At 46.9% G+C, this 26418-nt stretch overlaps 3 protein-coding genes across 3 annotated transcripts in view; all 3 read right to left on the bottom strand.

Moving 5' to 3' along the window:
* Window positions 1-6505, bottom strand: part of LOC308170412 (L-fucose kinase-like) — a gene marked incomplete at both ends in the record, with an annotated part of 31816 nt that extends 25311 nt beyond the window's left edge. The window contains 3 exons of the mRNA XM_080545206.1: window positions 4879-5234; window positions 5932-6005; window positions 6482-6505. Of these exons, the coding sequence (XP_080401332.1) occupies window positions 4879-5234; window positions 5932-6005; window positions 6482-6505 (454 nt within the window). The remainder of the gene's footprint in view (window positions 1-4878; window positions 5235-5931; window positions 6006-6481) is intronic.
* Window positions 1-9388, bottom strand: part of LOC308169815 (L-fucose kinase-like) — a gene marked incomplete at both ends in the record, with an annotated part of 69294 nt that extends 59906 nt beyond the window's left edge. The window contains 2 exons of the mRNA XM_080544558.1: window positions 8737-8865; window positions 9287-9388. Coding sequence (XP_080400684.1) covers window positions 8737-8865; window positions 9287-9388 — 231 coding nt within the window. The remainder of the gene's footprint in view (window positions 1-8736; window positions 8866-9286) is intronic.
* A 9505-nt stretch (window positions 9389-18893) lies between these two features.
* LOC308169814 (L-fucose kinase-like) overlaps window positions 18894-26418 on the bottom strand; it is a gene marked incomplete at both ends in the record, with an annotated part of 34000 nt that continues 26475 nt past the window's right edge. The window contains 3 exons of the mRNA XM_080544557.1: window positions 18894-18965; window positions 20325-20548; window positions 24194-24293. Coding sequence (XP_080400683.1) covers window positions 18894-18965; window positions 20325-20548; window positions 24194-24293 — 396 coding nt within the window. The remainder of the gene's footprint in view (window positions 18966-20324; window positions 20549-24193; window positions 24294-26418) is intronic.

Raw genomic sequence — 26418 nt, 5'->3', positions numbered from 1 at the left:
AATCGTTGCGTGATTTTGTGGCTGCACAAAGAGACCTTTTTGACAGTTTTGAAAGCGCAGCTCTGAGTATACCGGGTGTCAGCCAGACTTACAGACATGATAGCCATCGCAGAAAGAGACGCAAGACTTTTGCTGACGAGAATGGAGAGCAGGATATTGAGCTTGATGGAAGACGCAAGTTTCAGATAGAGACCTTCAATGTTGCCATCGACACGCTTATTCAGAGCCTCGGACACCGTCTGGAGGCCTACGGACACCTGTGCAGTTTGTTCAATGTGCTTTTCTATGTCAAATCCAATGAGTCCAATGCCTCACTCATTGAAAAGGCAAAAGTTCTGGCATCTGCATATCCATCTGACCTAGATGGCAGTTTAGCCGATGAACTAATTCAGCTCAGATCTTTTATTAAGGCTGAAGATGATAAAAGCCCACAAGGACTACTCCGCGTAATTATCGATTGTGGCCTGCAATCTATGTTTCCAAATGTTTATGTTGCGCTGCGGCTATTTTTGACTCTGCCTGTAACCAATTGCGAAGGGGAGCGGTCATTCTCTGTGCTGTCCAGGATTAAAAACGAACTGCGGACTAAAATGACGCAACACCGTCTCAAGGCTCTTTCTCTCATGGCAATTGAGAGCGAACTGACCAAATCACCGGACACGATGATATCGTGGATGATTTTGCACGAAGCAGAGCCAGGAAAAAATGCATTGCATTAGGTAAGACTATTTTATGATTAATTTAGTCTTATAAAGCCATCCTGTGGTTGCTATATAAGACACCATAGTGTTGCCAATTGTTTTTGTTTGAAAGCGGTGTATTTTGTTACTGTACATGTACTGTTGTTGGCTTCAATTGAGTGTGGCATGCCTGTGTTGTAAATCCTGTGTCGTTGAAATACAGGTGATTTTTTTCTAGTTATTGTGCTGTTGGCTTTGAGTGTTCCTCCGCTGTAAAACCTGTTGAGATGCAGGTAACCGTAGGCTATGTCTTATATGCTGTTGGCATTGTGTTTACTTGCGCTCTAAAAAAAAAATAATGTGTTTGCGCTGGGGAGGGGGGGGGGGCCTTTCTACACGTCCAGGCCCAGGGGCCCATTTTTTCATGATCCGTCTATGCTCACACCTGCACAAGAAGCCGTCTGCTCTGGCTTTCCCGCGCCGAGAAGCTGTCTGCTCTCGCACTTTTTACCCTTTGAATTGCAATGTTGTAAAAAAATGTATAATAACATTGTACTGCACCTGCACATCATGGGAGGGATAAAAGAGAGAAATAGCTCTCCATCCCAGTGTATAGGTCATTTCAACTACAATCCTCCACCAGCAACATGAAGAAAAGATTCAGTGTTCAGAGGGCCGTGGAGATACTATTTGAAGAGAGTGAGCAACATAGTGAAGTTGAAGGGGGGGAGGATGTTTCAGATGAGGATAATGTAGAAATTAATTCAGAGTATTCTGATTCTGAAAGTGAATTTGGAGATGAGTTTCACTCTGAGCATGCAGCAGAAGGATCCCCACAGCCAGCCACTGGAAGAGCCCCACAGCCAGCCACTGGAAGAGCCCCACAGCCAGCCACTGCAGGAGCCCCACAGCCAGCCACTGCAGGAGCCCCACAGCCAGCCACTGGAAGAGCCCCGCAGCCAGCCACTGGAAGAGCCCCGCAGCCAGCCACTGGAAGAGCCCCACAGCCAGCCACTGGAAGAGCCCCACTGCCAGCCACTGGAAGAGCCCCACTGCCAGCCACTGGAAGAGCCCCACAGCCAGCCACTGGAAGAGCCCCACAGCCAGCCACTGGAAGAGCCCCGCAGCCAGCCACTGCAGGAGCCCCACAGCCAGACACTGCAGGAGCCCCACAGCCAGCCACTGCAGGAGTCCCACAGCCAGCCACTGCAGGAGCCCACACATTTGTCCAAGAATGGCCAAATTGAATGGTCTTCATCCCCAATGAGAGAGCCCCCCCGCTCAGCTGCTAACATTATAAGGATGGTACCAGGGCCCACACGATTGGCAGTGACTCATGTTGACGATATCAAGTCATCCTTTGAGCTGCTGATTACTGATTCAATTCAGAAAATAATTCTTGATATGACCAACCTTGAGGGGAGACGTGTTTTCGGGGAGGAGTGGAAAGAAATGGACAACACACACTTACAGGCCTATTTTGGGATCCTCATCCTAGCAGGTGTCTATAGGTCAAGAGGGGAGTCGACTGAAAGTCTGTGGGATGTGGAGACAGGGAGAGCAATTTTTAGAGCCACAATGTCTCTGAAGAGCTTCCATATCTACTCGAGGGTCATCAGGTTTGATGACCGGGAATCAAGACCTGTTAGACGGCGTAGGGACAAGTTGGCTGCAATCCGCACGGTGTGGGACAAGTGGGTGGACCGGCTTCCACTTCTTTACAACCCTGGGCCCAATCTAACTGTGGATGAACGGCTTGTGGGGTTTAGAGGTCGTTGCCCGTTCAGGCAGTATATGCCCTCCAAACCAGCAAGGTACGGAATAAAAATCTGGGTTGCCTGTGATGCCGTTTCATCGTATGCATGGAACATGCAAATTTATACAGGGAAGCCAGAGGGAGGAGCCCCTGAGAGAAACCAGGGGACACGGGTGGTGTTGGATATGTCACAGGGCCTCAGTGGCCATAACATCACCTGTGATAATTTCTTTACATCCTACAGCCTGGGACAGGAACTTCTCAAACGAAAGGTGACAATGGTTGGAACAGTCCGAAAAAACAAGACGGAGCTCCCACCCCAGTTTCTAAATGTGAATAACAGGCCAGTCCATTCCTCCAACTTTGTGTTTACAGCCAACACTACCCTGGTGTCTTACATACCAAAAAAGGGCAAGAATGTGATGCTCATGAACACTCTACATAGGGATGGAAGAATCAGTGGCCGGGAGGACCGTAAGCCAGAGGTCATACTTGACTACAACGCCACCAAAGGTGGAGTAGACAACCTGGACAAGCTGCTGGCCTGCTACAGCTGCCAAAGAAGAACTCTACGGTGGCCTCTCGTGATCTTCTTCAACATCCTGGATGTTTCAGCCTACAATGCATTTTCAATCTGGATGGCAGTCAACCCAGACTGGAACCAAAGGAAGCTCCAAAGACGACGTCTTTTCCTTGAGGAGCTAGGTATGGCACTGGTGACACCGCATATCCAAAGGAGACAACATATGCCCAGGACCCCAACTTCTCTAGCCATAGTGAGGAGGATTACAGATGCTCCACCTGCACAACCCACACAACCACAATCTCCAGTGCCTGAGGTAAGTGTCCTGTTGCGGTTGTTTGTGTGTGTGTGTGTGTGTGTCTGTGTTGATTCACTTGCTTAGTCAAATGTATTGATCGCTTTGGTAAATGTAAGTCGCTTTGAAATAAGGCGTCTGCTAAATGCCAAAATGTTCAATGTAAATGTAAATATGTGTGTGTGTGTGTGTGTGTGTGTGTGTGTGTGTGTGTCTGTGTGTGCGTGTGTGTGTGTGTGAGTGATTTAGAGTATTAGGAGACGTGGTGGAAAAAAAAATCCTGAACTAAGTCTTTTCATTATTCTAGACTGCAGCCGATGGCAAAAAGAGGAAGCGCTGCGAGGTGTGTGGACCCTCAAAGGACACAAAGACAGGGACCACATGCAGCAACTGCAAAAAGTACATTTGTGGTACACATACTGTCAAATGCTGTACTTCATGTGTTGTGTAGACAGACATGCCCATGCACACACAATTGTAACCAGTGTTATTTCAGTGACTAAAACAGTGTACCTTCCACATGTTTTGTGTTTCAGCATTTGTAGCATTATTCTTGTTCATCACCTGTATTTTTTACAGCTTTGATTATAATGCTTTAAAAATCAATTGAGAATATAAGTTCAAAATAATAAACATCAATAAAAACATTGTTTCATTTACATTTTTCCTAGATAAGTATGATTTATGACAACCAAGTCTTTATTATAGTGGATTTTGTTTAGTGGAAGTTAGGAGCATCATGTGCGTAAAAACGCCTCTACTCATCATGCTGCCGTTCGGCCCCACCTATTCCCAGGGGTCTGACACTTTGAGGGTTATAATTAGGCACCCTCTGCTCCAGCCCCTCCAAAGGGCAGCCCCCTAGGTCCACCAGAACAAAATATACACTTTTGAATGTGAACACAGTACCTATTGTGCATTAATGGATACAGTACCTGTTTGTGCCCACAGGAGGCGCTCTTTAATATTATGGGCTATTTTGGGGCTATCTTGCACCCTGAGCATACTCCCTTGTACGGGTCACCATTGGGACTAGGAGCACCGTGTCAGGAAAAGTGCTTTCAAAACCCCAATGATGTCCCGGGTCAACTTGACCCGAAGAGTACGAAAGGGTCCAAAATGAACACCACACAAGGGTTAAGCATCAAAGAAACTGACAGTACCGCAGCTTTCAAGGCTAAGATCAGAATACAGCTGTTTAGCAACATCCCACTGTAAACCAAATAGAGAGTTATAGGACAGGAGAAGGACTTGTATGTTCCAGGCTAAATTATATACGTCTTGGAAGTTTTTATGGACTTGTTGGTTGCTATTGATGCGCTTTGTCTTCCCACATCAAGGACCTGTTTGTCTGTCTGTTCTGTCGTACTGTATGACTGTATGGGAGTGTTGTACTGTATGGGAGTGTTGTACTGTATGGGAGTGGCTGTTGGTATGGCCCCTTCCCCTCGTGGCCCTTTTTAACACCAGGGACAGCGACGGAAACAAGTCACAGACTTTATCGCTCCATCCCTGACAATTACAAGCATCATTGTCTCCATCTATGTATTTGTATTATTGTCAATAATTCAAATAAAAATAAAACAACTCGATAAAAAAAAACATTTGGAAATGAGCCACTCACTGGAGTCTAGTGTGCTCAGCAGCGCCTCCTGCTGGCCTCCCAGCACAGCAGCTCTGAAGCAGGGCAGGAGGCTGTGGTCACTGTGGCCCTTCAGTGTGTCCGTCACTCTCCTCCTCCCTGCCAGGAAGAACAGCTCCTCCCTCCAGCCCAGCTCCGCATCCTGGTCAGCCAGGGACAGCACCTCCCTGAGAGACAGCCTCCAGGCCCCCTGCCACTGCTTCAGCGACCCAGGCCCGCCCAGCAGCCAGCCGACGCCCTCCTCCAGCCCTCCAGCGCCCTCTCTGGGCTGGAAGACCGGGAACAGGCGAGCCTCCAGGAGGGAGCGGGGTCCGCTGGACCCCCACAGCTCCTCAGACCTGCAGGGGAGGAGGGGGGAGGTGTGATGGGGGGGTAGTGGTGGTCTAGTGGATAGTGAGTTGGACTTGTGATCGGAAGGTTGTGAGTTCAAATCCCGCCTGAAGCCACACCACTACTAGTGTGCCCTTGGGTAAGGCACTTAGCCCTCAGTTACTCCAGGGGGAATGTCCCTGTAATTCGTAATTGTAAGTCGCTTTGGATAAAAGCGTCTGCTAAATGGCAAAATTTAAAATTAATTATTATGTTCTGCTCATCCACCTGAGTACAACAGCTAGTCACATACTGTATCATGTTTTCAGTTTGAATAACATGCAATAATACATAGTTTATGCATGCAATAGTGGAAATAGCTAATTGTTTTCATATCGACAATGCGTGTACAGCCCACACAGATCTTGTAGAGGGATGTTAAGTAGTTATACTGAGAGTGGTGCTGCTGCTCCCATTCATGTCCCCTGGCATGGCTACATGGCTACATGGTAGCTCCCCGCCAGACAAAGAAAGCTCAAGAATGGAAATATTACTGAAAAAAGTGTCTAGATGAGCTGGGTTTCAGGTTTAAGGCAAGGTCAAGGGTCATGTTAAGGTTAATGTTAAGACAGGGGGTGGGGTAAGTCTCTATTCATCTCTATGGTGGTTAGTCTCTATGGTGGTTAGTTTCTAAGATGGTTAGTCTCGCCACGCTATCAGTCCTACTGTATCTCAGTGCGGTCGTAGAGGTCTCTCCAACTGTGGTTGAGGAAGGTAGCAGTTCCATCGTCAGAGGCGACCTAGAGGAGAGGGAGGCGTGGGTGAGAGGCAGGGGCGGAGAGACGGGGGGTGTCTCAACTGTCTCTGCTCTACTCCTCAGATCCTTCTTAGCTGCACTAAGGAGCACCATAGGAGATATTTCCTGCCTGCCCTAATAAGACTGTACAACTCCTCCTCTGGCTGGCTCGATGGGGGTGATCAGAGTCAGGCTGGGGGATGTTAAATACATTACATTTTTACATTTTTGGCATTTAGCAGACGCCTTATTCCAAAGCGACTTACAATCAATACATTTGACTAAGCAATCCACCAAAATCATCAATCCACCAGTCGTAGCAGGAAGAGTAATCCAGCTCAGGCCCGGGCCATTGATAGAAGGAAAAACCTTCTTCTATCACCTTCTTCTAAACCTAACTTTTTTTTTTCATACTGGACTGTTCTTACTGTGTAATGTTTCAGTGGTTTGACTTGAAAACATGCTTCACTGTCCCGTTACTGACGCAGGGCACTGTAATGACATCATGAGCTACCGAGTGATGACATGAACAAAGGAGAGCAAGAAAAAGCGTTTTGTTACCTCAAGATCATCAGAAGCCCCCAGTGCTGTATAAACAGTGAGCTTCAGATTTCCAAGTTGTACACGGTGTCCCTGGATGATGATGTCATTAGTTAAAGCCAGCTTCCGGAGGTGCGATGAGGAGGTCACCTCCAGGCCTGACAATAAACAACCTGACTGGAGCTCTAGTGGACCCTGGGGGCAAAGTTCAAAGGTTAATCAGTGACTTGAATCATTTTCGAGTAGTCAGTAATATCAGCTGATGTTGATCCTAAAAAAAAAAGAATAGTTAAGTAATTACTTTTTGCATACAAGCCTCAGATATCCTAATGACAAGCTACTACATTTTTTCTACATTGAGATGATGTGAATGTTTGAAAAGGGGGTGAAGAATTTGTATAGGCGTTGTTAAGAGAAAATATAATAAATAAACCTCTCTTTCTTTCATGTACCCCATCGGGTACAGATCAGACCCTCAATAAAGGAAGGATGCAAGTTTGAACTATTCATATAGTGAATATGTGAATATGTCAGAATATGTAAACAGGCTCTGAGACTGAACGCCTCCTGACCTGCAGATGGCAGTGTTGGATGACTGCTCCTGTCGACAGGCTGACGAACCCCCTCCAGCACGCTGTTGATCACCCTCCATCGTCCACACAGCGGGGGTTCTAGAGGGATGTACAGACATCAAGACATCAGTCACCCGGAGTTTAGGATAAAATTCGCTTTGCTCTGCGTCGTTTGGAGCTGTGAGAACGCGCATTCGAAGTCGCTCCCGGAGCAAACAACCAACGCATGCTCCGCTTGAAAAGGGTGGTTTCGTTCCGGTTAGAAACGACGCATCGAGGCTGTCCATAGGAAAACAACAGCGCATGCTCGTTGATCTGGATAAGAGCGGGACGAACGGGCAATTTTAAATTTTTCTGATCAATCAACTAGCATGTCTGTTGCTTCGATAACGTATGTTACTTCGTTTACGTAAAGGGCTGTGAGAACGTAAATCAGAGAAATAATTTATGCAACAATGTTACAATCTCATCCACTTGCTCCAGGTCACGATTCGGACTTTCATGTGAGAACATGACCTTAGATTCATAGATGGATTCAAAGGTTCGCTTTAAACATATTTTGAAGCTATAATATGACACATGTATACAAATAATGTCGTAAAACAACCTTGCTATCCTGCAAGAATCAATGGGAATACTGTACATTATCATTAATTGAATTGACAATAGCAGTAACTAGTGCAGATTGTACCTTTAACAGTAACTTACAACTTGTTAAACTACATACAGTTTGATGGCACAGTAAACAAGATATGACATAGAAATAGGTTCAGGGTCAGCAGGAATAGGTTTCTATCTCTTGACATTGTCATCAAGTCATTGCCTATAAACAGACTGCACTTACATAGCGCCTTTATCCAAAGCGCTTTACAACGGCCTCTCATTCACCCATTCACACACACATTCACACACCAATGGCGGCAAGCTGCCATGCAAGGCCCCGGCCGGCCCGCTCACCGGGAGCAATTTGGGGTTCAGTGTCTTGCCCAACGACACTTCGACATGTGGCCAGCCGGGGCTCGAACCGCCGATCTGCCGACCTCGCGATCATTAGACAGCGGCTCTACCTCCTGCACCACAGCCCCCCTTCCTGCGCCACAGCCGCCGCCTATGAGTTTTGTGAATGCAAGGACTGAATTGAAGCATACAGATATTCAGAGGAGGTGTGAAGAACGCTTTTCAATTGAGGCTGGTGAACTGTCCTCCAGTTAAATACTCATCTAATACGCATCTATCAGCTCTGTGTCCCTGGCAATGAGACTCATACCCTGAAGGCCTTAGAATGTGGTTCTGATTCCTGTCTGAATCTTCACTGTAACTGTCAATACAAATGAAAAATATGAGTGGGACTGCCCCACTCAGAAAAAATAACAAACAAACAAAAAGAATGTGGTTCTGGCATCACAAGATGTTTTCTCCGACACCTGGTCTTAAAACCACTTGACACACTCATGGGAATAAGGCTAGACAACTAGGTATAACCCTTCCTCATGTCAACTAGCTTCAGTAGTAAATAACTGTCTGTGCCACAGCTGTGTAAAGTTTGTAGTCATGACTGTTTGTGACATGTGATGTCTTCTGAGTGTCCTGAGGGTGTTATGAAGGAGGAGGGGGTTCCAGTACCTGTATGTGTGAGAGGGTGTCTTTCTCTGTCCCCTCGCTAGTCAGACGGGAAATATGCTCTCTCCCAGACATAGTCAGGTAGTCATAGCAACCACCTGGAACATAAAGTCTCGCGAGATTTAAATAAGCCTAGATTTTCCTTTAGCGACGTTGATGGAATACCCCCCTGTGTCCTCCTCACCTGTATTGATTTGACTGTTGTTGTTGTTGTTTTTTTACTTTAGACCACATGCATCCTCTTTTAGTAAATGTATGTCTGTAAGTGGGCTGCCAAGAGTTAGTATCTAGGCCCGCTATACTACATTGCATTGGCTTTTCAGTTCAGACACAACCCATGAAAACTCAATTCAATTCTACCAGAAGGCAAGGTGTAGTAATAAGCATTTCCCCATTACACGTCAAACTCTTTCAGATATATGAGGAAGTGTCTAGGGGAAATGTCTGGTGTTGGGAATTTGTCTGGTCTGGTGAATTTCTCGAAACATTCTAATCTTGCAAAACAAATAGCTTAGGTTGTTGTGTATGAGGTTCCAGACAGTCAGTCACCAACTCTGTGGTTGATATTGCAGATGGGGGACTCGAGCTGTCCAGGAGGGAGTGACTCCCAGTCGTCGATGACGGTGGAACTGAGCAAGGAGACTCTGGACACCATGCTAGACGGGCTGGGCCGGATCCGGGACCAGCTGTCTGTGGTGGTTGGAAAATGAGGACATTCACCTTTGGCTCTAGGGTGCATCTAAACACTCTAGAGTGGCCTATCGCCCTCCACTTCAACTGCATTGAACTCAAACCGTAGGGAAAGTAAAACCAGTATGGTGGATGCCTATAGAGAGATCAGCCGTCGGCTTTTCGCCAGTCTGGTTTTCACATCAAAAAAGAGGAATCGCCTCTACTATTTGGCTTATGCACACTTTGTTCAGTAGTAGGCGAAATATTTGGAAATGGTGGAACAGACTCCCAGTCACCTGGGGAAGAAAGAAGTCACCATACACACACACAGTGTTTTTTTATTTTTATTTGATGAGAACAGAGTTTAACATTAGCCAATTTGCATTCACCATTTTATATTTTTCTTTCCCCACCCCCACAATGACAACAGAGAAGAAAGGAAAGATACTACATTCCCCTATTGGCCTGTCATCTTTTGAATCAGCAGACAGTGGCAACAATGTATTTTTATTCACTGTTTATTGTGTAAATAAATGAAGAGATTAACTCTGAAATTAGTCTGTGTAACCTCCCCAATCACACTGGTGGCACAGTGTGGTATTCTGTAGTAAGAAAGTAGTTCGTAAAAGAATGAGACCGGGAGACACGCAGCTGCTGTTCAATTCGCCATTTATTCAACTCCTCTTCTTCACCTCCGGAAGTGCATACATCACTTCCGTCACTGCATACATCACTTGCATACTAGCGCCCACTGGCGGTATAAACAGGACACAACATTTCCCCCTTTCTTAAAGGGATTTAGTAAGGGAAACATATGAAAATCTGCGAAGTAAGTTGTTACCAAAAAATTTCTTCACCAATGTGTTTCTAAAGGTGTGTAATAACATGTACTAAAAGGTTGAAATTCAACTTCTGTGGGAAACCTCATAAAAAAACTGCTCAAAGTTGGGGTACCGATAACCGATTTTTGAAAATTCGAAAATGCTTAAATTGGACTTGAGTAACTTTTGAGGGGTGAAACTAGGCATTTTTCATGATTCTGAGTTGATTGCAAGCATTTATTTGTCACCAAGACCACTTCCTGGTAGAGAAACTGCCACACCCTTTTTTTTAGAGAGACACTCTGCTGGGCAGTAACTTACCTGTTATGGAGGCCTAAAAAAAGGGAGATGAAAGTGAAGCTGAATAGCTTCACTCTCACCTCCCATTGTGGAAGAGATGTACCAACATGAGATGTACCAAGGACTACCAGAGGTGTTCAGCTAGACACACAGCCCAGAGACAACACACCTTCCACGGGTGCTGTGACTAGGCCTGTGGCCCTATGCTGGAGGTCACATGAGCTCCAGGGCCTCAGGTCCTGCACTACCAGGCCGAGTAGGAGAGCCCTCACTGGGCCTAGCTGTCTACCAGTCACCCCTCTTCTGGTGCTCTGACCTCCAGGGCCTATGTCATACACTATCAGTCCGATTAGGAGTAACCTCACTGGGCCTAGCTGTCTACCAGTCACCCCTCTCCTGGAGCTCTGACCTCCAGGTACTATGTGATACACTGCCAGTCCGATTAGGAGAGCCCTCACTGGGCCTTGCTGTCTACCAGTCACCCCTCTTCTGGAGCTCTGACCTCCAGGCTATGTGATACACTGCCAGTCCGATTAGGAGTGACCTCACTGGGCCTAGATGTCTACCAGTCACCCCTCTTCTGGAGCTCTGACATCCAGGCTCTATGTGATACACTGCCAGTCCGATTAGGAGAGCCCTCACTGGGCCTAGCTGTCTACCAGTCACCCCTCTTCTGGAGCGCTGACCTCCAGGCTCTATGTGATACACTGCCAGTCCGATTAGGAGAGCCCTCACTGGGCCTAGCTGTCTACCAGTCACCCCTCTTCTGGAGCTCTGACCTCCAGGCTATATGTGATACACTGCCAGTCCGATTAGGAGTGACCTCACTGGGCCTAGATGTCTACCAGTCACCCCTCTTCTGGAGCTCTGACATCCAGGCTCTATGTGATACACTGCCAGTCCGATTAGGAGAGCCCTCACTGGGCCTAGCTGTCTACCAGTCACCCCTCTTCTGGAGCTCTGACCTCCAGGACCTATGTGATACACTGCCAGTCCGATTAGGAGAGCCATCACTGGGCCTAGCTGTGTACCAGTCACCCCTCTTCTGGAGCTCTGACCTCCAGAGCCTATGTGATACACTGCCAGTCCGATTAGGAGTGACCTCACTGGGCCTAGCTGTCTACCATTCAACCCTCCTCAGGAGCTCTGACCTCCAGGCTCTATGTGATACACTGCCAGTCCGATTAGGAGAGCCCTCACTGGGCCTAGCTGTCTACCAGTCACCCCTCTTCTGGAGCTCTGACCTCCAGGCTATATGTGATACGCTGCCAGTCCGATTAGGAGTGACCTCACTGGGCCTAGATGTCTACCAGTCACCCCTCTTCTGGAGCTCTGACATCCAGGCTCTATGTGATACACTGCCAGTCCGATTAGGAGAGCCCTCACTGGGCCTAGCTGTCTACCAGTCACCCCTCTTCTGGAGCTCTGACCTCCAGGACCTATGTGATACACTGCCAGTCCAATTAGGAGAGCCATCACTGGGCCTAGCTGTGTACCAGTCACCCCTCTTCTGGAGCTCTGACCTCCAGAGCCTATGTGATACACTGCCAGTCCGATTAGGAGTGACCTCACTGGGCCTAGCTGTCTACCATTCAACCCTCCTCTGGAGCTCTGACCTCCAGAGCCTATGTGATACACTGCCAGTCTGATTAGGAGTGACCTCACTGGGCCTAGCTGTCTACCATTCAACCCTCCTCTGGAGCTCTGACCTCCAGAGCCTATGTGATACACTGCCAGTCTGATTAGGAGTGACCTCACTGGGCCTAGCTGTCTACCATTCAACCCTCCTCTGGAGCTCTGACCTTCAGGGCCTATGACCTACCCTATAGTGCCCGGTCTAAGTGCCTCATCATCAGACTCCTTTCCTCCATAACACCCCCTGGTTCCTCCACACCCTACCACGTGCACCAGGCGGTCCCGGGCCCCCACACTTAAGCACCCCCCCACTGATAAGGACAGCCATCCGCGACTTCCAGAAGAATGCATCCCTGGTATCCTAAAAACTTTTTTAGTTACTAGTAGTACTGGCAGGACCAGTACTACAACACATGTCCTACAACACTAGGCCCAGTCTCAGAGCCTCTTACTCAGCCACTCTACCTACCAGCCTCCCTGCCCTGGAGCTTAGACTCTAGTGTCCACAGACTAAGTCCCATTAAGTACCAGGCCTAGTAATACTTCCAGTACTTACATTTCATGAAAAATGCCTAGTTTGACCCCTCAAAAGTTACTCAAGTCCAATTTAAGCATTTTCGAATTTTCGAAAATCGGTTATCGGTACCCCAACTTTGAGCAGTTTTTTATGAGGTTTCCCACAGGAGTTGAATTTCAACCTTTTAGGACATGTTATTACACACCTTTAGAAACACATTGGTGAAGAAATTTCTTGGTAACGATTTACTTCGCAGATTGGTCAAATATCTGGTAAAATGCCCTTACTAATTACAGTCCTCAACGAATGCAATATTCTGTAGACTGGTGTCAGTACAATTGAAATAAAATGAAAACGAAGGAAATGAAAATGAATGAATCAGCATAATGAATAACAACAATAAACAGTTTATGACAGTGAAACATGAAATGAACATTCACTTTTGTCATTGCATTGTAGGACCTTTTTGTACTAAGTTAGAACCGTGTTCTATCCTACCCTTTTAGTACGTTCTCTACGGCACAAAGTCTACCAGCCACCTAGGTGGGTTTCTGACTCTCAGGTTCCTTCTTGGACCTGGTTCATTAAACACATTCTCTGTCTCGGGCACCGTGAACTCCTCTAGCTCAATCTCCTTTTCACCACTGGTGCCAGACAGAGCATCCTTGGGAAAGCGTGTAAGCTTGGATGCATTCCATTTTCGACCATCACTGAGCAGGTATGTATTCTGTCCTGCTTTACTAACTACTGTCAGCGGTTCTGTGAATCTTGATGATCCCTTTTTTACATGCTCCGGTCTGCGGACACGTACGGTGTCATTCACTTGGAACATGGGCACTTTCGCTCCCCTCATTCTGTCTGTGTACTCCTTACTCTCCTGTTGCTTGCGTCTCACTGTCTCCTGCACTTTCTCATGTGACTTAATTTGTTGTGAGACAGGGAGGACATTTAGTTTTGTACGCATCTTTCTGTTCCTCAGCAACTCAAAGGGAGTAGCTCCTGTAGTAGCATGCGGCGTAGCGCGATAATTCAGTAAGAACTCTGTTACTGCATGTTTCCATGGCTTGTGCATTCTCTCAGCCGTCTGAATACACTCTTTGAGAACTCGATTAAATCTCTCAATAGCCCCGTTGGCTCTTGGATAATAAACACTGGAACGCAGGTGCTTTATCTCTCTCTCTCCCAGAAAGCTTGCAAAAGCATGGGAGGTAAACTGACATCCGTTGTCAGAGACCAGGAAGGAAGGGTTACCTTCACGACTAAACACTGTAGTCAAGAAGCTAATAACCGCCTCTGTAGTTACAGTAGAGACAAACGCCACCTCTGGCCACTTACTGTAATAGTCTGTGAGTGTAATAGCATAACGGCAGTCCCATGTCGCACAGTCAAAGGGACCAACAATGTCAATGGCCACCTTCTCCCATGGTCCACCTGGCAGTTCCACTGGGGTAAGTGGTGCAGGCGCAGTTTTGGCTGTTTTGTCATTGTATTGACAAGGTACACATGAGCCTACTAATGTCTGGACACATCTGTCCATTTGCGGCCACCAATATAGCTCTCGTAGTCTCTGTTTAGTACGCACTATTCCCTGATGCGCTTCATGAGCTAAATTTACAACTTTAGACCGTAGTGTAGTAGGAACAACCACACGGTCGGGGCCTCTCATGACAAGTAGTTCATCCACAGCCAGTTCATCTCTCACTCTAAAATATGGAGCAAGTTCCTTTGTCACATTCTTACTGCATTTTGGCCAACCTTTCTGTATCTGCTGTCTCAGTTGAGTCAGTTCAGGACAGGCCTCACAGGCAGCAGTGAACTCGGTCACAGATATGGCATGTGAGGAACCTGTGAACACAGTAGCCACCATGTCTGGCTCCTCCTCCACCTCTCCTGTCGAAGGCAGAGGGAGTCTGGACAAGCAGTCAGCAGTCACATTACGTTTCCCTGGATGGTAAGTGACATCATAAGTAAAGCATAGTAGACGTGCAGACCATCTCGCTATTCTCAGACCTGCGCGACCCGTACCCCTGGAAGTGAGTAGGGTTGTCAACGCTTGGTGGTCTGTGCGTAGGACAAAACGATGTCCCCACAGGTAGGTTCTCCACCTTTCCACCGCCCAAACGCATGCCAGCGCCTCACGCTCGACGGTAGAGTACTTTCTCTCTGCAGGAGAAAGTGTCCTGGACGCAAAAGCTATGGTTCTCTCTGTATTGTCTGGGTGAATCTGGCTCATTACAGCCCCCAATCCATAGTTAGAAGCATCGGTAGTGACATAAGTAGGTAACTCAGGATCATATAATGCTAAGGTAGGACTCTCAGTAATCAGTCTCTTAACCTCAGTAAAACTGGACTCTGCATCCGCTGTCCATTCAAACTTAGTGTCAGTAGATTCCCTGAGTGTAGCACGTAGCGGTTCCACCACAGTAGAGAAGTCAGGTATGAATTTACTATACCACGATGCAAGTCCTAGGAAGGACCGCAGGGAGGATGTGTCGTGCGGGGCAGGTGCGTTCGCCACAGCACTGACCCCGTCTTGGTCAGGATGAAGACCATCTTTGGACACAGTGTGGCCCAGGAAGCGCAGAGCTTTCTGGTTGAACTTACACTTGTGCATGTTCAGTTTAAGTCCCACTTCATTTAGAGCATGTAGCACTCTCCGTAGGCTGACATCGTGATCCTGCTGTGTGATGCCGTAGCAAATCACATCATCCAGGTAGGCCTGTACGCCTGGCAGGCCTGTCAGTACAGTCGACATCATTTTCTGAAAAGCTGAAGGAGCAGAAGCGAGGCCAAATGGCACTCGGCAGAAACGAAAGAGACCCTCATGCGTGATAAACGCAGTTAAATCACGGCTATCTGGATGCAATGGCAACTGGTGATAAGCAGAGGCTAAATCTATAGTAGAAAAGACTGTGGCTCCACGGAGCTCAGCGAACAGTTCATCCATGTGCGGTAAGGGATGACAGTCACTGATGATTGCCTTATTAGGTTCTCTGAGGTCAACACACAGGCGAGGCTTTCCTCCCCCCTTTCTCTGGGTCACAACTATAGGGGAAACCCATGGAGATGCGTCTATACGTTCTATAACGCCTTTTTCCTGTAGATCTGCGAGCTCATCGGTCACAGCTTGCCTCACTGAGAACGGAAGCCTCCTCAGTTTCTGCTGTACTGGCACAGCATCTGGTTTAACCTGTATTTTGTGCATAAAACCTTTTGCACACCCTAACTCCTGTACTAGAACCTCTGGTTCGGTCTGTGGAGTGGTACTCTGTACAGTAGGTGCTCGGAGCACAGTAGGAGAGCTAGCAGGGCTAACAGTAATAATTTTGTTACCCTCAATGCACATCTGCAATGCTACAAATAAATCTAGTCCCAGCAATGCATTTCCTGATTCAACCACTATCAATGAACCTGTAACTGAATGTCCATTATGAACAACTGTAGCATGCATGCAACCTTTAACAGGAATTTTCTCTCTGGAGTAAGTAAGCAGATTCACTGTAGGCTCAGCAAGGACACATGTATGGAAAAGTGTCTGGTAAGTACTCTCTGGAATAATAGAAACAGATGAGCCTGTATCCACTATCAGCTCAACATCATGGGAATGATAATTTGCATCAACTCGTACAGTACACATAATTTTATCATTCACGACGGCCCCCTGCATGTAAAGCACAGTAACGTCATTCACCATCACCTCACGCACCTCTTTTTGAGCCGATCTACACACCTTGGAAAAATGTCCAACTTTTCCGCATGTATTGCAAGTCACCTTAACCGCCGGGCATGTAGGCTTGTTAGCTAAGTGTCCTGTGGATCCGCATCGGAAGCAGGCGCGCTGATTCCCAGTTGTAGCTGGCTGGCTGTAGACCGTGGCAGGTGCAGTCGTCGTCGGACCTTTCTTCTTGCCCTTGTCGAACCTCCTCCTCGTCGGCTGTTTCTCGATGGCTCTCACCGAAGCTGTAGCTCCAGAGAGAACGTTGGAGTTCCGTAGTCCAGCCTCGATTTGTAAGGCCATTGAAGTAGCTTTGTCCAGAGACAAGTCCGATTCAAGCAAAAGTCTGTCTCGTATGCGTGCATTAGCAACACGCTCAATCAGTTGATCACGAATCATTTGTTCCTCCATGGCACCAAATTCACAAGCTGCAGCTAGCTCGCGTAATGAAGCAAGGAACTGATTAACCGTCTCGTCAGGACCCTGAGCTCTCTGTCGAAATTTGTGACGTTCAGCAATCACATTCACCTTAGGAACAAAGTACTTTTTCAGTCCATCCACGGCAGAAGTGTAGGTAACACCCGTATCCTTTAGAGTGTAGAACAGTCTTTGTCCTTCGGTCCCAAGTGCATGGAGAAGCACCGCGCGCTTTCTTTCCTCCGGCCATTTTTCTCCGGTAGCATCAATTACGAGCATGTAATTTTCAAACATTCTCAACCAAGTAGGAAAAGAAATAGCAGGTTCGCCTGGCACAGGCATGAACGGTGTAGGTAAGGGTACGGAAATAGCCATCCTCGTCGCCAAAAATGTGGTATTCTGTAGTAAGAAAGTAGTTCGTAAAAGAATGAGACCGGGAGACACGCAGCTGCTGTTCAATTCGCCATTTATTCAACTCCTCTTCTTCACCTCCGGAAGTGCATACATCACTTCCGTCACTGCATACATCACTTGCATACTAGCGCCTACTGGCGGTATAAACAGGACACAACACACAGTAAAGCTGAATTCATTATATAAAAAAAACTGTTCTGGCTCACACTTGTGTAACAGTTAATCATTGTCTGCCTGTAGGTTGTGGCCCATGAGGGTCTATTTGAATACATGTAAAACAACAACACTGGTGCATTACCTGAACCATGGCGTTGGTTCTGTGAGAGCAGTACTGAGGTGCCTGTGTGATGCTTTCCACCACAGCACTCACTCACACTCACACTCACACTCACACCTTCCCTAAGCAAAACAAACACACATGGTGTGATGTTGCACCTGCAACTCTGAGCCAGACTGTGTGACTAGTCAACATGCAATAGTGTAACAGCTGATCCTCGTCCAACCAAGGCTGAATTCAAACCCATGTAACAACTTAAATGTAACATACAAGCTTGCACACTAACCATTAAAGGTGAAGTGTTAGATAAGTAAGATAATAAGATACGTTTTATCTCACACTGGCCACACATACTGAACATAACATGCTATGTTTTCTAATAGCGGCAAATGTGTGCATATCCTTAACAAACAAAGTGTAACATAGGTAAGCATCACAACACCAGGTTTTATAAAGGCTTTGTTTGGGCGCTCTTCAGTTCATGTTATTTATCATTCCTTACTTGCTACTGATGTACCATGGCAAGTTAGCACAACTGTAACAATCATATTGTACCTTTAAAGCAGCTATGCACAGCACTCCATGTCTCTGACCCATTTGTTGCGCTCAAGGAGAGGTATTACTTTTTCACAACATGATTACAAACTATAGTAGCTATAGTATAGTAATACGTCCTTATTTAGAGTCATATTAATCATGATCAAGGAGTAAATGACACAGTAGATGCTTTAAACCACAGCACTGGTTGATCTTTGTCCATATTTTCAGATCTCGGGAAGACAACGTCATCTTAGCAAACATACTTGATACATGAACACTAAACATAAGTTATGCTTTACTTTCAATCACATACTAAATGGCTCCGATGAGACATTTCATGCCCCATTTAAGTCTTAATAGGTGTTTGACACTGTTGAATGACAAAAGTTAGGTAACAATCTCTTAAAGCTAATAGTCAACTTCCAGACCGCTTGTTAAGCGGACTACCAGTAGATGCGCAACAGATATTACGAGGCCTGGATAATGATTTGACGTGTCAGTAACCACATCAATATGATCCGTGACCAGTATATTCAAGACTGAGTGGTGGTAACTTTGTTAAGTACTGTAACTTTGAGTCAGAGGGTTACTACTTAATAAGGTCCTCTGAGCTAACACTGCTTTCACATTTCATCTTTATAATTACTACTGAACACTCCAATAACAGTTAGTCTCACAACAACACTTGAGCAGATGTGTTGGTGGCAGTGAAAATTCCTTTCAAAAGGCATGTGCCAACTTAAGGAAGACACAGTGTACAGTAAGTAACGGGACAGTAAGTAACGGGACAGTAAAGCAGTGGTGAGGTCCGTCCATGTTCATTCGTCTGTCCGCCCCGTCCGTCTGTCCGTCTCAGGAAGGCTCCAGCAGTGAGATCCCCTCCATGTCCAGCTCAACTGAATGGACAGTGAAGTCTCCAAGGCCCTGTGATACACAATAGGCAATGCTGGTTTGTTTTGGCTCCATAACAGGGTTCCTACAAGTTTCAATAAGTCAAATTTAATACCCTTTTAGGCCTTTTTCTAGACCTCTTTGAATAGAATTTTAGACCTGTCGCAAAACCATATGATAGCTTTTTGTCATCCTCGAGGTGATGAAATTAGGGATTTCACTGCCATACAGACAAAAAAGTCTGAAGGATAATTAATATAAAATAAATAAGTCAGATAATTACTCAAAAGTAAATGTATTAACATTAACAGTTAACTGTAGAAAGTCACTTCAACGTGAAGAGAACAAAGTGCACAAAAGCTTCCTTGCAGGACAGCTCCCTTTTTAGGCCTTATAAATCGGATTGATGGATTTTAGACTTTAGGGGCCCTTTTATGTACTTCATCAATAAGACGAGGCGGTAGATCTAAACTTAAGACGTGGAGGCGTGGTCAAGGCCACTTTGCTATTATGCGTGCTGTAGTGGGCGCCTAAAACCCGGCGCTAAGCAAAGAAATTAGTCATGGGTGTGTTTTGGGCGTCTTCTCAATCAACCCAATCAGCGTGCCAGGTGCCATTCCCTTTAAGAACCGGCTGCGTTGAGTCATTAGCGCTATGCTATTATGGAAGTCCTGAGAAGGAGGTCAGCGCGCTTCTCTGCCTCTCCCTTCTGAAATAAAGCATTTATACTGTGACCGTAATTGACGTCTTGCCGTGGAGCCACGTGCGTGTTCATGTGTGCCCACATGCATGCGCAAACCGCGGAGGCGCGCTCGTGTTTCAAAACGTGCATGAAGTCTAAACTTAAGAACTTTTCAAACCACTTCTTAGCGATAGGAGCAAAGTCAGATCGCATAATAGCAGGGGCGCCTAGTGCACTTCATTAACATATGAACACTCCCACAATGAGCAATATATGCACGGGAGTTTTACGTCTTATGTGTGGGCGCCTATCGACACCTGCATAATAGCAGTAGCGCGTATGAAGCGCATAATAAGGGTGGGGGTAGGTCTTAACCTGGCGGTGAGTCTTAATTAACACTTAAGACGGCAAGTTAAGAAGTGCATAATAGGGCCCAAAGGCTTTTTACGACCGGCGCGGGAACCCTGTTTAAACTCATGTAAAGACTGCCAACCAGAAGTTGATAGATCAGCTCTCCTCTTGGAAAGAAGTAAAAGTTTATTAGCCATTTCATGAACTGCAAATACATTCATCGGAAATTCTACGTTCTAGATTCTAGAGCTCTACATACATGACACAAACAACATTACCTTAATGACATGAATAAGTGCTCAGTAGGATATATGAATGCAACATAGTGGCCATTTCCGTTTCTCTCCTTCCGTACTCACGTGTGTATTGTTGAGGATGTGCCTCACTGTCTCCCCCTGCTGGGGCTGGCGGGTCAGCAGGTAGAGGAAGCCCCCCCCCCCAGCGCCGGCCAGGCTCTGCCCCAGGGCCAGGGGGCGGAGGGCGTCCATCATGGCCCGCACGGCGGCCGGCTCGCACCCGGGAGCCATCACCTTCTTCTGCTGCCAGGAGCGCTCCAGACACGCCCCCAGCCTGGTCAGAGAACCTTCCAGAAAGAGAGAGAGAGAGAGAGGGAGGGAGGGAGGGGGGAGAGGGGGACACTTCTTAAAACACACCTTTTCACAATGGCTTACTTGGTTTGATCTCCTGTATTTTGTTTGTTGTTATATCTGATTTTGCTGTTTTTATCTCATTTTGCTTTGTTGATTTTAATGTTTTGATATGTGGTTTTAAACTGTCTTGTAAGGTGTCCTTGAGAGCCTTGAAAGGCGCCCATAAATAAAATGTATTATTATTATTATTTATTATTACTTCAACAAAAGAGAATATAAAAAGTTTCTATTCATGCTAGCAAGCACATTTGCATTGTTATCTGGCTGGTCTCATGCTCAGTGTGTGATTGTGTTAATTTTACGAGTTCCGTCGAAAAGCTCATGTGCAGTACGGCCTGATTTTTTTAGATAGATTTTTTTAGTGTCATTTGGTCACTTTTGAGTCACGTTGTGTTCAGTTACCCAAAACCGTGGCTTGGTCTGAGGGGGCGTCTCTCACTCACTCACTCACCAGCTGTCTCACCCTCACTCACTCACCCTCAGTCTCACTCTCTCTCACTCACCCTCACTCTCTCTCACCCTCAGTCTCACTCTCTCTCACTCACCCTCAGTCTCACTCACTCACCCTGAGACTACAGGTGGCCAAAAACAACATCGTGGGGGATAGCTGTGTGATTATTCTGACCGAAACCTGGCTAAATGACAACATTGTGGACGCTACTGTTAGCTTGGAGGGGCGTACGTTGCACCGCGCTGACCGAACGCTGCTTAGTGAGAAGACCCGCGGAGGCGGCCTCATTATATCTACGAAGGACAGCTGGTGCTTAAACACGAAAACTGTAAGTAGCCACTGCTCCCCAGACCTGGAATACTTGACTGTTAAATGCCGACCCACATACCTCCCTAGGGAGTTTAACGCGGTGCTAATTACATGTGTGTATATAGCGCCTAGCGCAGACAGCAAAGTAGCATTGGCGCGACTATATGAAGTCATTAGTAGCCAACAAAGCACTGATCCACAGGCTATTCACATCATAGCGGGGGACTTTAATCATGTCGACCTGAAGGCAGTACTACCCAAGTTCTATCAGCATGTGAATTGTGCAACGAGAGGAGAAAAAACACTGGATAAGGTATACACCAACATCAAACGTGCTTACAAGGCTAGTCCGCTAGCTCATCTAGGCATGTCTGACCATGTGTCAATCCTCCTGATTCCTGCATACACTACAATGGGGAAAAGTGCTCCCATCACCACTAAGACTGTCAGAACCTGGCCAGAAGGGTCCGCTCCACTGCAGATCTGCCTAAATGACACCCTATGGCAGGAATATGAGCATGAGGACCTGGAACAGTACACGTCGTCGGTTCTGAACCACATAGTGAACTGCACCAACTCAGTCACCGTGGACAAACGGGTCCGGGTCTACCCCAACACGAAGCCATGGATGACTGGGAAGGTCCAAAAACTGATCAACGAGAGGGACAACGCCTTCTTCGCAGGGAAGCGCACACCGCTGTACAGCTCCACCAGGGCCAACCTAAAGCGCGGCATCAAAGCGGCCAAGGCAGAGCACAGAGAGAAGATTGAGGAATGCCTCCTGAGCAACGACTCCAGGCGGATGTGGCAGGGGGTTCAGCAGATGACAAACTTCAGAGCCAACAGGCTCACAGCCGCAGAGGACGACCCCCTGCTGGCGGGAAAGCTGAACACCTTCTACGCCCGGTTCGACGAGGGGCGAACGGAGGTAACCGCAACACAAACACCACTCTCTCCAGCTCTCAGCAGCCTCACCCTCACAGAGCATGAGGTGAGACGCGTACTGAAGGCGGTGGACCCCAGGAAAGCCTCGGGCCGGATGGCGTCCTGGGACTGGTGCTGAGAGACTGCGCCGACCAGCTGGCCGGGGTTTTCACCAACATCTTTAACCAGTCCCTGTCCCAGGCCACCGTCCCACCCTGCCTGAAAACCTCAACTATCATCCCAGTCCCGAAGAAAAGCACGGTGAGCTTCCTAAACGACTACCGCCCGGTGGCACTCACACCAATCATCATGAAGTGCTTCGAGAAACTAGTCCGGGCCCACATACTCACACGCCTCCCGCCCAACCTGGATCCATACCAGTTCGCCTACAGAGCCCACAGGTCCACAGAGGACGCCATAGCGACGACTCTCCACGCCACTCTATCCCACCTGGAGAGGGGAAACAGCTACGCGAGACTGCTCTTCGTGGACTTCAGCTCCGCCTTCAACACCATCCTTCCAGACAGGCTAGTGACCAAACTACTAGACCTGGGTCTATCACACTCTATATGTGCGTGGATCAAGGACTTCCTGACCGACCGCCCCCAGAGGGTGCGGGTGGGCCCCCACACCTCCACAGCCCTCAGCCTCAGCACTGGGTCCCCCCAGGGCTGCGTGCTAAGCCCCATCCTCTACAACCTCTACACCCACGACTTCACCCCCGTCCACCCCAGCAACTACATTGTAAAGTTTGCAGACGACACCACCGTGGTGGGATGTATCTCGGGGGGGGACGAGGCGGCGTACAGGGATGAGGTAGAGCAACTGAGCAAGCTGTGCAAGGTTAACAACCTGCTGCTAAACAAGTCAAAGACCCAGGAATTCATCGTAGACTTCAGGAGGAAAAAGTCCGAGATCCAGCCCCTGCTCATCGACGGAGAGAGCGTGGAGAGAGTCTCAACCCTCCGATTCCTGGGACATCACATGCGGGATGACCTGGCCTGGAAGAACAACACAAAAGGCACCATCAAGAGGGCACAACAGCGGCTATACACCCTGAGATGCCTCAGGAAAGAACACAACAAGCAGGAGATACTGGTGGCCTTCTACCACGGCGCAGTGGAGAGCATCCTCACCTACGGCATCTGCAACTGGTTCCACAGCTGCACAACAGGGGAGAGAAACGCGCTACAGAGAGTCGTGAGAACAGCACAGAAGATCACCGGCGCCCCCCTCCCCTCTCTGGAAGAGCTGTACAACACACGCTGTCTCAGGAAGGCCTCCAAGATCTCCAGGGACCCGACCCACCCTGGGCACGTACACTTTATCAGGCTGCCCTCGAATAGGAGGTACAGGACCCCGGCCGCTAAGACAAACAGACTGAAGAACTGCTTCTACCACAGGGCCGTCAAGGCCCTGAACACAGCAAAGGCCTAAGTTCTGGGCTCAGGACAGTCCGGACGGATTGTATGGCAGCTAGTGCTGAGGCACAAACATGTACATTTCAAGCCTGCAAACTGTGACACTTTAAAATAACGTGAAAAAATACTTTTGTGCAATATGACAACCCTAGTTGACTATCTGTGCAGTATAGTACAGTGGATTGTGTACATAGCCTTTATTGATGTAAACCAGCTCCTTACCTTCTTGTGATTTTATGCTTTTTCTAAAAATAAAAAATTAAAAATCTTTCCCTTTCCTAACACCAGGGGAGCCACCCCTCCTAAATTTCGTTGTTTGGTACCTGTACTGTAGCAATGACAAATAAAGTCCATTCCATTCCATTCCTCACTCTCACTCTCCCTCAGTCTCACCCTCAGTCTCACCCTCACGCTCACTCACTCACCCTCACTCTCACTCACCCTCAGTCTCACTCTCACTCATCCTCACTCACCCTCAGTGCACGCACGGGCACACTCCTCTGCATTGTCCACCAGCTGTTCAGCGTTCTCCACGATGGCAGGGAGGCGGCTGTACCAGCTCCGCACCACATCCTGCCAAACACAACACAGTTTAGGTAGGCTACCCAATATTATCTCCCGGTCTCAAATGGTTAACAAGTGTTAGTGACAGAGAGAGGTAGATTAGAGTTAGGTAGAGGAATGTAAAACGATCAGATCTAGGACAGACTTAATCCCTCATTACATATTCCCAAGATATTGCTGAAAGGTGACCTTTTTATTGATGTTCGATTACTAATATTATTTCAAACAGATAATTTCGTGAAGTTGATCACAGTACCAGAGTTTAGTATTCAGTATACAGCCTTTATGTATTTAGAATGAATATAAAACAAAACAAAAGTGGTGGGAAAAAAAAGCCATCAATAAGATGAAAGGAACAGCTGATCTTGATGCTCTTGACCACAGATTTAGAAGAATAAACTCTATTACAATGCCCCCTGGGATAGGGAATCTCCAACCCTTGGTTCTAAGAACAGCACTTAAAGGTGGGGTTTGAGAAACACTCAGCTCAGTCAGGACAAACCTTAACATGGCATTGACTCACATTAAAAACTGAGGTTTAGGGACGAGGCAGAGGGAAGAGTGATCAGTTTAGGACCTGTGGCTTCCCCTCCTCATCTCCTTTCCTCCACTGAAGTATCAGGACAGTCACAGGACAGGACAGGTAAGACAGTATTATTCCAGGTGGGCATTTACCACCGTTTTTGTTAGTCTTATCCTTAAAGAAGTGCAGATGAGCATAAATGAAGTAGATAAGGCCACTCTTAACTTATTTTGATTCCTTTGTTCAATAATTGAAGAGAAATTGCAGCATTGGCAGGAAGTGTTCTACTGCTACTGTATAATGTAAACAGGAAGTGGTCAGAAGTGGCATTACTGTGAAAGACACAGGAAGGACGTGTATGTTAGTGTAGCGACTAGATAGAGCCAAAAATAAAAAAGTTGCAACAAAAGAAACCTGTCTGGTTTCTGTATTGTAGACAGGAAATCATGTATGAGACAGACAGCCAAAACCATGGGTTGCCTACTCACTAAGACATTGATGTAGGATTGATAGTCATCATTATTTTGTAGAGATATAGTCTCATCCCTGAGAAATAAGTTTACATGCACACCATATTCCTGTATTAATCAGAATATGCTCACTAGTCGGGTAAGAGTCATGTAAACACGTGCAGAACCGGATTAAGGCCATAGGAGAATATTTGGAGAATATTCCGAATAAGACCCCTGGCATATGCCTGTTTGAATCTGAATATTGTGACATGTATACACCTTAATCGGAAAATGTCGCTTTCCGGAATATTCAGTCACGTCTGCGCATGCTCGATTCGCAGGGAATCCTGGGTTTTGTTGTTGTTAGGGACAGCATAGCAAGCCACGATGGCGACTAGCAGGAGCCAGCTTTTCTGGAGTGAGGAGGAGACTGCAGTCTGCCTTCAGATAATTAAAGATTGAAATATCATGGAGTACATAGATGAAAGAAAACATAGAAATAGTGACCTAGTGATCTTTTAAAAAGTTTGTGAGGGACTGAAGGAGGGAGGTTTTGTTAGAACAGTCAACCAGGTGAGACACAGGGGGAACACACTCAAGGTGGCTCTGGCTGGCATGAACGGCATAAGCTGGATACACTTGTTCACCATTTCTTCTCGCTCTTGTCTTCCAATGTTGAGGACAAAGTGGATCAGCAGGAGTGTTGTAGTTAAATTGTGGTTCAAAAGCACAAGTAGGAGAACACAATAATGGAGGACTATGTTGGAAACAAGCATTGTGGCCTAGCTGTGGGTTAACGCCCGCTCAACGACCACAACCAAGCTACCAACACTAACGTTACTATAGTAACAACTATTTCCGGATGACTTCATAATTTTTAAGACGGGGGCTCGAATCCCACTTCTGACATACACTTTTTACTGCATTTCGTTGTCTGATGCTTGTACTCTGCAATAAGTTGAATCTAATCTAAAAATGTATGTTTAAAATGATGGCATAGGCTAATTTATTAGAGAACTGACATAACTACAATTGTGTTTGAAGCCTTTCTGACTAGTAAATTATGTTCTTCTAGCATTGTAACGGGACCCTGGATTTGGCATAGATTATTATTTCGTATGATTACTGATGGATAGATGATTCACTTACTTAGACAGAT

The sequence above is a fragment of the Nansenia antarctica genome, assembly GCF_963989245.1.
Source record: "Nansenia antarctica genome assembly, chromosome: 14".
NCBI classification, from domain to species: Eukaryota; Metazoa; Chordata; class Actinopteri; order Argentiniformes; family Microstomatidae; genus Nansenia; species Nansenia antarctica.
This window is presented reverse-complemented; position numbering and strand designations above follow the sequence as displayed.